Raw genomic sequence first — 12773 nt, 5'->3', positions numbered from 1 at the left:
ATACTTTAGCCTTTATAGTGCATTTAGCCTACGAATTCAAATTAAATGCTTTGACATAATCTGTCACATCAGATAGCACTATGACCAATATTTATCAACTAATATGTATATCAATATCACTTAGCAGAGTATTCTTATCTCTGCAAAGTCACTGGTGAGTTTTAAACCACAGACATGACATGAACAGCTTTTAGTGTTTAATGGTTAATGTTTAATAGTATTACTAACTGCTGTATTGGTTCTTGTGTTTGTTCAGTCAAAGACAAATTTCCACCCTGATAAAGATTTACTCTGCTCTGTTCTACTCTAGTCTAGTCTATTCTGTATAGCCCAATATAGCTGGACAGGTCAATATTGGCAGATAATTTATCAGCCCCTGTGTTTATTGTGCATCCATAGTTCATGTACTAAATTTGCCAGAATGCATCCAGATTTTGTTATTTGTGCACTGAATACACTCCATAGCGTCTGTATCTTATTGGCTGGTCATTTCCAGCAGTGCCGCTCTAGGCAAGTTGTTGTTGTAGCTAGTAACACTAATGGTAACAGCTGAGCAAAATGCAGTCGTTTCGTTTTGAAGTAAGTATACATTTTGTATTTGTAGACTTGTAGTCTACACAAATTGAAACATAGTTTAGTTGACTTTGTTACTTCTACGACTTTGTGTATTCATTTTCTTTGTGTCTTCTTGCCATCATTTTCCTCAGACTTTTGCTTTCAAAAGTTGTTATTAATTATTAAGTTATTACTAAGTCCGCATTAATCAAATGCAGACACAATTAGATACACATATCTGGTCTTACCTTTACAACTGGCTCCTTGAGAGCAACCATAATGCTGATGTGACCCTGGATAAAATTGAGTTCAACACCTCTGCTTTAATCTCTCCGTTTGCTACATTTGTATTTTGTCTTTCTCTGTCGCTTTGCAGTGAGTCTGTATCTCTGTACAGAAGTTTAATTTTACATTAGAGAGATTGTGTGTCTGCTTGGCTTCTCCCTGAGGTGCATCTTCAGTTCAACCTATCTTGTCCTGCAGGCCAACCTGAACGACTCTCACAACCAGATGGTGGTCCACTGGGCTGGAGAGAAGAGCAATGTCATCGTGGCCTTGGCCCGGGACAGCGTCGGAGCCACGGGGCCCAAAACCAGCTCTGTAAGTACACTTCAACACAACAAGGAAAACCAGAACTAGCACATCCATGACCTTTTATAGCCTGTTATAACTTCACATATTGTTAATGGTATCTCTCCTGTCTTAAAGGGACAGTTCACGCTAAAAAATACATATTTTCCTCTGGCCTGCCGTGCTATTTATCCATTGTTTTTGTGTGAGTTTTGGAGATGTTTAAAATATAATGGGACTAAATGGCACTTGGTGGTTAAAGCACCAAAAAACACATCTGAAAAACTCAACAGCAGTTTCTCTTTCAAAAAATCATGACCCAGTTCCTCAAGATAATCCACAGACCTTGTTGTGAGCAGTGTCACGTAGGAACTATTTTTTTTTCTAGTAGGAAGAAAGTAGTTCTGGTAGATCTTACTGCAGGAAGAATACAGTTATAATTCTGGTAGATTTCCCTGTAAAGAGAAAGTAGTTGAAACTGCTTACCCCAAGGTCTGTGGATTATCTTGAGTAACCCGGTCATGATTTCTGGAAAGAGACGCTGCTGTTGAGTGTTTCAAATGTATTTTTTAATGCTGTGAGCACCACAAACTGAGTGGCTTCTAGTTCCATGGCCACTCTATGGCCAATATCTCCAAAACTCTGCAACTCACAACAAAACAATTAAGATGGATAAACACCATTACAGGCAAGGGGAAAATATATATTTTTGATTTTGGGAGGAACTGTCCCTTTAGTCTTCCTTTTCAGTTGAACCTTAGTCACTCAGTAAATCAGCAGCGTGGCAGAAGGTCTGTGTGTTCACACTTATTTAACATGTTTCTCATGTTTCTGGTGAATGTTGAGCCACAGATTAAAACCTCCATCTGCTACCTTAACAACCTCTCTCTCTCTGACACACATACACACACACACACACACACACACACACACACACACAGAAAAAGAAGCCGAAAGCTTCACGCACAGTCATTGAACATAGCACAGCTTTATCTTCCTGGTTTGACTTCCCCACCTGGGTTGCTGGACATTTCCTCTGCTTTCTGAGTTTGCTCAAAAATTGGAAGTTAACAGACAGAAATGCTCTTAAATAGTTTACTTATTTATAGCGGAGCTTTGATACCTGTGGATTGAAACATCTGATAAAAATATTTCACAATATATATAGTTCCCTACAAAGAGGTTTCATAAATTTCCAGGCAGTGAAACCCAGTGTTATAAAAAGAACCCAAAATTTGCTTTAGTAAAAGTAAATCACACATATACTTACATTGGAGACATTGGCAAATATAGTATTCTTGTCCAAAGAATTGATATAATATTGTGTTGTGATAAAAGTTGTGATTTACACCCAGACTACACGCTGAGATAGCAATCTGCAAGGTCACCGATACATGCCACTAAATCCTTTGACACTGTTAATCGTGTGATTAAAAAAAAAAAATCACAATACAATTTAAAAAAAAAAATCTCCAAAAAAAAAAAAAGAATTTATTTTATATAGAACAATAAATCATTCAGTCCCAATCTACATGCTATTATCTAGGGCTGCAACTAACAATTATTTTCATCATCAATTAATCTGTTGATCATTTTCTTGATTAATTGATTAGTTGTTTGGTCCATAAAATGTCAGAAAATGGTGAAAAATGTCAATCAGTCCAAGATGACGTCCTCAAATGTCTTGTTTTGCCCACAACTCAAAGATATTCAGTTTATTGTCAGAGAGGAGTAAAGAAACCAGAAAATATTTAAGAAGCTGAAATCAGTAAATTTTGACTTTTTTCTCTTCTCTGTCTCCAGGTCTATGTGTCCTACGACTACGGGACCACTTTCATGCTCGTCTCAGAGAGGTTCCAGCTTTCAGGCGCCAAGGACGGCAGCAAGCAGATCATCTCCCAGTTCTACCACAGCCCTGCGGACAACAGGAGGGTAAGTCACAGTCAGGACTACTGACACATCAAGATGTGCGTGTGTATGATCACATGACTCTTAAACAAATGAAGTTATCTGCTCCTGGGCAATGAGGGTGTGAAGGTGAGGCTGTAAAAGTGAGGTGAAATGTAAAGTCGAGGTGTCTGGAATTATCATGTACAACTGCGCGCATCATAAACTCATTTAACAGTAAGTGGAGTTGAGGGGGGAAATCCCAGACAGAAGAACTGTATGAACGCTCACAGATCTGCAAGTTCCCAACGGCTTCTTGGTAATGTCTCCATCCAAGACACCTTGTTGCTTGGTTATGGAGCCAAACAGCTCAAGGAAGGAAGTGTCTCAGAAGTTTCACAGTTTTTCCATTTTACAATGATGGAAGAGTTTATGTTTAAGGATTGTGATTCGTTTGTTATAGCTCTTCTTCTGCAAACAGCGGAAGTCTGCCTTGGAGATCTACCAAACGTCTGTGGAGTTGTTAGGACTTCCTGGCTTTGGTTTGTTCTGACATACACTTTTAACTTTTGGCCCTGAGTCTTTCAGCTAAAGTTCACACTGTGAACTGAACTCCAGTAAAGTTCTAGAGATGCTCAAGTAAGATGATTATTCTGCTTCTGTTACCTGCTGCAGTCTTAATTGCTAGTATGGATGGAGTCTAGATAAGTTCCAAAACCCTGTTGAGTCCGGTTGAGCTTACACATCCTCTCAGTATATATATAAATTGAATAACTGGTGCAATTAATAGATCGGAGGACAATCGAACACTTGTATTTCATTCTGATGGAAGCTTCTTTGCTGCTTGGTACTGAGAAGTATGATCCTTTTTGTTCCTTTTCTGCTAGCTACCAAATTCAGAGGTCCAGGGAGTTGTTTAGACTACACTGCTTTGGTTTTTCTTTAAGCATACACTCTGAACTTCAGGTCCTGCACCTTTCTCAAACAAGCAATTGAAGTTGGCACAGTTTGATTTAACTGCAGTAAAGCTCTAGTGGCAAACAAGATTGATCAAAAAGGAATGGAAACATTCTTGTTTCGAACTAGTGTTGTAAAGGCTGGGGTGTGCTTGAAGCAAACTAATTTGTATGTCTGAAGGCAGTAGTATTAAAGCTGTGAATGGGCATACTCGAAGGCAGGGCCAAATGCAAGCTGTCATAAAGGCCTTGTTCACACCGCCAATCCAAACCTGTTTTTCAGCATATAGAGACTGTATCCAGATTGATTTTAGGATGCCCGAACAGCAAAAAAACACATGAAATACAAGTTTTGCTAATCAGATCCAAGCCACATTTGGAGGTGATACGAACTGTGACTCCAGTTGTTTTTCTACAGCTGCGTCTCAGGCCGATCAGTCAGATTTCAGAGAGGCTTTTTTGTCACTCACAGCATGACTCACAACCAGGGTTTAAATTAGCTGGCAAATGCTGTTTTTTTGCTGGTTTCATGTGTAGTTTGTATGGTAGATAAAAATGTAAATGGCCAAAATGTCCAGTGGGAAATTCGCAAAATAGACCATACAAAATATCTAAAATAAAAGTAGCTTATTTAGAAGATACCTAAGTGATGCAAGTGATTATTTTATTTATATTCAGTATTGAAGTTTAACACATGCATTGACTTGCAGAACTGGCTTGTCCGGCCGAGTGGTGCTATCTATAGTACTGAAAGGAATGCTGCATTCTGGTATGGTAACTTAGTATTTGACCTTTTGTTTTGTTATATACGATCATGTTCCCTGTGTTCAGACAAGGAAAAGGACAAAAAAGAATTACTTATGCTGTGAGGCACATAGGAGCGATGTTCTGCCATTTTCTTTTATTTCTAAGTAAGGAAATATAGTTAATTTGCATTTTCTAAGCGCTTGAAGAGTGAATCATCACTATGTGGCCTCAAACAGACAGAGTGCAGTCCTTGAGGTGGGAGATATTTTTCCAGTTGATGAGAAAAGTGTCATGCAGACTTGCATTCGCAGCACAGAGGAAGACAGAGGGAGAGAGCGCTCATGTGGACTGATTTCCGCGATATATTCTCAACATGATGAAAGTATTCATCATATCAGTCCAACATTGGATTGTGTGCTCAGTGCCACCACAGGAACAGTGGTTAAATGGCCTGAAACGAGACACGATTTAAGCGTGCGTCTGAATGCATGTGTGCGTCCTCTCCTGATATTATCACATCTAACTTCAGGAATTAAGGGTTTATTTTGACCTAACCAGAGTTTGCGGTTGCTGAAACAGTGGATAGATGAACCAAGACAGTTTTGATGAGCTTTATTTTGTTTTTTTAATGTGTTTCATGATGATAAAATTCTGTTTATTTAAATGCAATCTGGTGCCATTGACAAGAGTGATATAAGGGCTGTTTCTGGCTAAACAAAATGGACCTTACTCTATCAGATAAGAGGTCTATCTGAAGGGACCTCAAGCGTGCCACAATTTAAGTGTGTGTCTGCATGAATGTGCGCATCATATGGTGCGCCTCAGTATTTAAACAAACAGCACTACACTTCTCCTTATATGCCTATTCCAATATATGTTCAGTAGTTCTTCTATATGGCTGGAATTCTGGAATTGTAACTGTGAAATCGGCAATAAAAAAAAGTCTATTGTGAACTTTGCTCTCAACAATGGCGTGTGACTGAAGTGCATCAGAGCCGAATCCATGCTGCTACTAGCAGAGTGGTATGGAGGACAACACAGAGGACAGTAGTCTGTGGACAGAATGTGAATTAAGTTGTCTGCTCACACTTTGGGAGGAGGCTGCTGTAGAGGCAGAGGTGCAAGGAACCTCCCGAAACACGCCTCTGTGTTGGAAAGTTTACTGAAGCCTGTGTCTTCACAACAGCAACCCACTCAGATTCAGGCTGTTGATGTCTGCGCCCACAAATCTGATCAGATCTGATCATTCCCAAATGCAAATTTGTAAGTGATCAGTTGCAAATTGCAGTGTGGACAACAGCTGCAACAATTAATCCATTTTTAATCCATTCTTAAATTAATCACCACCGTTTTTTATAATCAATTAATTGGTTTGAGTAATTTTTAAAGAACAAAATGTCTGATTTTAGGGATTCTGGGATCTGGGATTCAGGGATCTGATTGTCATCTTCTAACATTTAAAAACAAACAACCAGAGAAAATACTTGGCCCATTAATCGATTATGAAAGTAATCTTTAGTTGAAGCCTTTGTGTCAAGAGTCTGTCTTAAAGATCTGATTTAAGGAACAAATCTGATTTACCTGTAGTCTGAACAAAGCCAAAGAGTGGCGAGACAGGATAATTTTTCAAATGACTAAGCTAATAATAAGGAAAAAGGTGACCCTTTCCTTCCAGTGTACTTCACAGGCCGTTAATAATATGGGCTTGATTACTCTGCTGTATCATCGTCATATACAGGATTTCACATTTTACCAATTAGCTGCTGGGTGCCAGAGCAGCAGGGAACACAACAGTGAACATAAAAGCTCAGTCTCTGCCTGCGGAGGATGCACATGGTTTCACGGAGCTGACAGAGCGTCAAGGGGTCATTTGTCTGGCTCAGGTGGGTTCAGTACGAGGTGGAGTACAGCAGAGAAGGAGGGGGAGTGGATGAGAGGAAGTACACAGAGATGAGGCGATGGAACTGGACAAATATAGGTTAGGCAGAAAGAAAGAGCAGGATCTCCTCTGGGTTTCTGCATAATATCAGAAAGCACCAGGAGTTCCATCATCACTTGAAGAAAACTTCATTATGCATGCTGGCAGACAAAGAACTAAGTATGAGCCAAAGACTCACAATCTAGTATTTTACAAGAATATAAGTTGTATTGTCTTTTAATCACTGCTAAATCAAACTTAATTTGATCAAAAGCTTATTTCTTTCCCCTGGGTTGTATTTTGTGCTGCTTCTCATGTTTTCATTTGCGTTTAGTGTCTCTTTATTCTGAACGTGTTTATCAAGCTTTGAATGAGAAAGAAACCAGATGCACACAGATACCTGTACGTGTTTTGAGGCCAGTGCCAGGCTCACATGCAGGTTCTTTGTATCAGTGGAGTATCGGATCTCTCGGCTCTGACCTGAAATGCTCCCGGTCACGCAAAAGTAATCAGATATAACTTTTATATTCTTCTTGTTCTTGTGCTCTTTATTGTGAGGAGTGATGACAGAGTCCAAGTCAAGTTCAAGCCCCTTTTAGTCCAGTTGTACGTCTATAAGCACTCATTATCATGCCAGAATAGTTAGTAAATAAGAACTTAATAAGAATGAGACAAAGAAATCTCACCTAGCAATAAATTTAGCTTGTCGGTGCAAAGAAACACATTAATTGGTTCAAACAATGTGTTTCAGAACAACAGAACACACTGAAACTGTATTTTGAGGGTATTTTGATTTTTACTTTTTGTTACGCTGGTGAAAATATATTTTAAAAGTTCAACAAATTTTTGATTAAATGTAGTCGTCAGCTTTATCAGATAGACAAAATGTTTCGCTGCGAAGTCGTAGTGAGCAGACACTTTATTTTTTAAAGTTCCTCAGGGTTCTCTCTGAAGGGCTACAGAGTTGACATGTTATGGTTGAGACACGAGACACAAGATTATTTAATGAATTTGTTAAAAAATATAAAGTTTACCAGTGCTTGAGCAGCATTCTCGCCTTTTGTAAACCAGGAAGTGACACAGGGGTCCTTAGGGTATAGCTAACCCTTTTTATGCCTGATTAAATCATGTTTTTGTGAAAATGTTACATACTTGGCAGAAATATTTTTGTGAAAAGAATACGTTTCTAATCCAAAACAACTGGATTTATAGTGTTGGCATTATTTTATTTAATTTATTTTTTTCATTAGGACATGATTTGTCCCAGTTCTCAAGATCAGGTGATACACGTTTATGTTTAGAAGTGCTGACATAAAAATTGATCTTATTTGAAGGAATTGAACATTCCAGCACAACTCCGTGCTCCTGGATTCATTTGCTTCTTGGTACATAGTTATTATTCAGTGTACTGCACTCCTCTGAACACTTGTCTCTGTTCCCGGTGGGACTGAATTAGCAAAGCTCCACCGTACATTAGTGATCTGGCACCTTGGCTTTCCGCTGCTATACTGCACTCCGATATCACTGAAGCACCTGAGAAACACTTAAGCAGACATTTGCTTCAGTGTTTTCTGCTACACTGTGGCCTGCTTACCCAAAACTGAGCGGTTATTGGGCCTGCAGTGACACAGCACATCAAAGGGAGCTGAGGAAAGTGGGATTAGCACAGAACAATTACATAATCAAACTGTGTAATGGGGCTGGGGAATACTTGTGCTGATGGAGCACTGAATATGGAAGACTCACACATTTCTCTATTTCCTTTTGAAGTACTTTTTTTCCTGCAAATTTGTTAATTTATTTTAGAAATTACAAGGGATGCTCTTAAGTAATGTCCCTGTGGAATAAACAGAAATGTAAATTCAGTCAAATCAGTTCTACTTTCCATAATTTTATGCAAAAAATGAATGACATGAAAAAATGTGAAAAGATTCTTTTAACTTGAATAACTGTTAACTGTGTTTAAGGGCTGTTGTCATCTCTATACAGTTAGGCAAGATAAAATTAGTTATATCTGATCATCAGGACAGCTCACACCAACTTCAATTAGCAGTTAGTGATTTATGCTATGCTAGCTATTGGAGCATACCTAAACTAACTGGACTGGGCTGTAGCAAGGGCTGTAAATCTTTCATAATAAACTTTGGCTAGAGCTGCAATGATTGTTTGATTATTAATGAACTATTTTGATAATTGATTAAGAGTTTTGTGTCATTTATTTAAAGAAAGAAAGTCCAAACTCTCTGATTTCAACTTCTTAATTGTGAATATTTTCTAGTTTCTTTACTCCTCTCGGACAGTAATCTGAATATCTTTGACTTGTGGTCAAAACAAGACATTTGAGGACGTCATCTTGAACTTTCAGACAGTGATCAACATTTTTTTTTTTTTTTTTTACCATTTTCTGACATTTTATGGACCAAATAACAAATCTATTAATCAAGAAAATAATCAACAATGAAAATAATCAGCAGTTGCAGGCCTAAACTTAGCATCTAGTGATGGAGAATAGGTTGGACTTTGGAGTCTGAATGCTGCTGTTCACTGACAAACCTGTGGCTGCCGCTTGACTGACAGTGTTAATGGGATTATTGATGAACATAATTTAAAAGTGCTGGAAAATTTTGCTAACTCTGTCTTGAGTTAATAACTGCAGAATTGTTTTTATAACAATTAGTGTTGTAAAAAAAAAAAATCAATATATCGCTAAATGTCTAATTATCACTTGTGTCATTCGCCATATCAGTTGTCATGTTATAGCCTTGTTATATCTATCTTTAAATTAAAATCTAAACTTTTATGCGCTCAGTGTTGACGGTGGTATCAAATATACATATCTTTTCAAATGAGAAATTCCAGTAACTTGACAATACTAGTAACAATAACGAGTGTTTCCTCAACTTGATGAAGTCGAGGCAGCAGCATTTTTAGTTTGGTGAGCACCATCAGCACTGGGGCAGGAAGGCAGCACTGAGTTAGCATTAGCTGCAGCAGCCACTTTGCTAAAGCATTCACACACACTGCACTGCTTCAGGTTTGCAGAGTGTTGTATTTGAATATCTTTCATGAGGTGGCTGGTGTTGCCCCATTTTAGTGCATTTAGCTTCAGTTTAGTAAACTGAGCTCACCTTTTGAACATTTCGCTCTGTCAGCCATGACAGCATCATTTGGCCAGGACCTTATCAGTATTTTAGACCTGACCAATCAGGAACAGGCACCAACTCAGTACAGCCTTGTTTTCATTTTCAAAATCAGAATCCTGCCGAACCACAAAAATGCTGTTTTTTCATGATGTCATGTTTGTCCCACTTTCCACCTCGCTGGTTATCATCGGGGCATTAGTGGGGGGAGGCGGGGGGCCACGGCCTACCATGTGGGTGTGTAACATCATACATGCAACAGTTAACCGGCTTTTTACGTGAATAAAATATTAATAATTAGTTAGTCTACAGTAGCAAAGGGGACAGCAGCCTTGACTCTGGAGTGGGATGCAGCTCTTTTGCCCCTCTCCAGTGACTCCGTGTGGCTTTGACAAAGAATTACATGGAAATTAATAAGTTATTTTTCATGGATTTTCTTTGTTGTAGGCCTGAAGTGATTCTTACATTCTCCAGTTGTAAAAATATGTAGCTTATACGCCAAATAAAAAAAAAGTTCTAATATTTCATCAACTAAAATGTGTCATAGCATATGCCTGCTGCAACAGTGGCTAGTCTTAAGTCTTTCTATGCTAGCTACAGATACCAAATCCAAAAAAAGACAAGAAGAACAAAAGTCTGAAAATAGAGAATTTCATAGCTGTGGCTCCAGACAGATTTTTTTTTCTAGAATCCTTAAAACTTCTATCATTTTTCTGTCTCTAATAATGTTTTAAAATGCATCGAGGAAAAGTCTTCTGTCTTGTTTCTGTGCTAAAGTGTGTACTCTCTTCTTCCTCTTCTTCAGTACCTCTTCGTAGACTCCACCAACAACTACCTGTGGAACACCTTTGACTTCTGTAAGAGCGTCCAGGGCTTCTCCCTGCCCTTCAAGCCGACAGACCTGCTGCTCCACAGCAGGAGATCCAACCTGGTGCTCGGCTACGACGGCTCTCACCCCAACAAACAGGTAAAGACCAGCAGCAGCAGCTCTTTAGTCTTATCATTGTTTTATGATGAAATCTCATGTGTGAAACCACAAGAATGACAGGCATATTCAGTATAAAACCAGTGTGAATCTATGTGTTTGACTGTTGCACTACCCTTCTGCTTCTCAGTCACTTCTTGTTGATAGAGAAGCTTCTTTCACAGTTGTTATGTCAACAGTCTTTCCTTTTTAGCTTAAATTTTAGGTGAGAGGAGAGCATTTTAAGAAGCAAATACCATACTAAGTAATAAAATGGCTTTTTTCCGCCTGATTTTGATCAGTGGGAAATGCTTCAGTTTAAGATTTGCTGCATCTCTTGAGCTGCTGTCATGTTTCAGCACTTGTCTGATTTAGTACTTGATGTACAGTATATGATAACCTTTAGAAGAAACTATTATTTGCTTGGGTTTTTGCAGGGAACCTTTTTTTTGTTTCCTTGTCTTGATTTCAAGCACAATAGTGCCAAACGGCTCTCCAGTGTTCTCCTCTCACATGTGTAAGAGCCAAAATGAAGGAATGAGCTTGACCTACATTTTTACAGTGCACCATCCCCCTCCTCTCCTTCTCCTTCTTCGTCTCCCCCTCTCCTCCCTCTCCTCACACCGTCTCTCTCTCTCTCTCTCCTGCTCTAGCTGTGGAAATCAGACGACTTTGGGGAGACATGGGTGTTGATCCAAGAGCATGTGAAGACCTACTTTTGGTAAGACAACCGCTGTCTCAGCTCATGACAAGTACAGTAAACAATGAAAGGTGTATGTGAGAAATGTCCTGAACTTTGTGATGCATTCAGTGGTTCAGTGTATGGAGGGAGGAGTAACTACAACCTCCCAGAAAATACCAGTCATGACAGTATCACTGAAAAATATATTTCTTCTCAGCTTCCAGGTGGTAATTACTATCAAATACTGTTCATAGAAGCTTCAAGGTGGTGAAACCTGTGAGGTTTTATTACATTGTGGCTGCAAGGTCACTACATAAGGATCAGAGATGACAGTGAGCTGGTTTCAAAATGTTTAGAGCACAAAGCACAGCCGATCAAGTGATTCCAGTAATTCCTTATCTAAAAACTTTTAAATACTTTGCCATTTTTGCACAGGGTGCAAGGAATCACAAAAGTCACGGTTCATGGTTTTGAGTCACAGATCAGATTGTTTTTTAGATCAGCAAAAAAAAATATATATATATATAAAAAAAGCAAGATTTAATAAGGGTTAATAAATTAATAAATTCAAAATTCAGCTGGCTCTGTTGTAGCAGCCTCCCTCTGTCTGTAGACCTCACCACTCTACTGTAGTGTACTATAATCCATGTAATAGATAAGTATACATTATACAGTGTAATTATATTATTATTTTGTACTATTAAATACAATACAACCTAAATTAATTTAAGAGGGAACTACATCAAAATCCCACTGTACAACCTTCCATAATGATAGATCAATCTCTTGTATCTTGTGGCTAATGATACTGCACTCTGTAGTCTGACTCAATATCCCGCCCACAGTGCTATCTGATTGGTTACATGTCACAAGAATAGCCAATCAACACTGAAGCCTGTGTCACAGACAGACAGGGACGCAGAGCTGCTCCGGTGAGCTGAGCAGAGCTGTGTGTGGAGGTTCAGACAGCAGTTCCCTAGTTACACCTGCGAAAATGCGCAAAGTCAGGATCGGGATTTCACCCGATGGAGGTGCAGGTGACAACTTTTAAATCAGTCACTCCTCTTGGGTCTTGATTTTTGAAAAGAGGCACTGGTTTTGATTTATTCAGATGTATTTTTTTGGTGCTTTGAGCACCTCAAGCGAGTGCCATTTAGCCCCATTACACTGGAGAGATGGCTGACATCTATGTGGCTGATATCTCCAAACCTCTGCAACTCACACCAAAAAAATCAAAACATGAAAATATCTACTTTTTTTGTATTGTATGTATATAAATAAGTAAAAAAAAAAATAACAGCCTGTGGAAAAAAAGTACCCAGTAGTTAGATTCAAATGCTTCTTTTTTCCGTGT

The 12773-nt window shown here is 38.8% G+C and overlaps 1 protein-coding gene across 1 annotated transcript in view; it reads left to right on the top strand.

Moving 5' to 3' along the window:
• sorl1 (sortilin-related receptor, L(DLR class) A repeats containing) overlaps nucleotides 1-12773 on the top strand; it is a 143910-nt gene that overhangs the window by 27566 nt on the left and 103571 nt on the right. Inside the window, exons 2-5 of the mRNA XM_084716829.1 lie at nucleotides 1039-1155; nucleotides 2929-3057; nucleotides 10579-10740; nucleotides 11391-11458. Of these exons, the coding sequence (XP_084572955.1) occupies nucleotides 1039-1155; nucleotides 2929-3057; nucleotides 10579-10740; nucleotides 11391-11458 (476 nt within the window). The remainder of the gene's footprint in view (nucleotides 1-1038; nucleotides 1156-2928; nucleotides 3058-10578; nucleotides 10741-11390; nucleotides 11459-12773) is intronic.

This window comes from Lutjanus erythropterus, chromosome 4 (assembly GCF_056507025.1).
Source record: "Lutjanus erythropterus isolate fLutEry1 chromosome 4, fLutEry1.hap2, whole genome shotgun sequence".
Taxonomy (NCBI): Eukaryota; Metazoa; Chordata; class Actinopteri; order Lutjaniformes; family Lutjanidae; genus Lutjanus; species Lutjanus erythropterus.
This window is presented reverse-complemented; position numbering and strand designations above follow the sequence as displayed.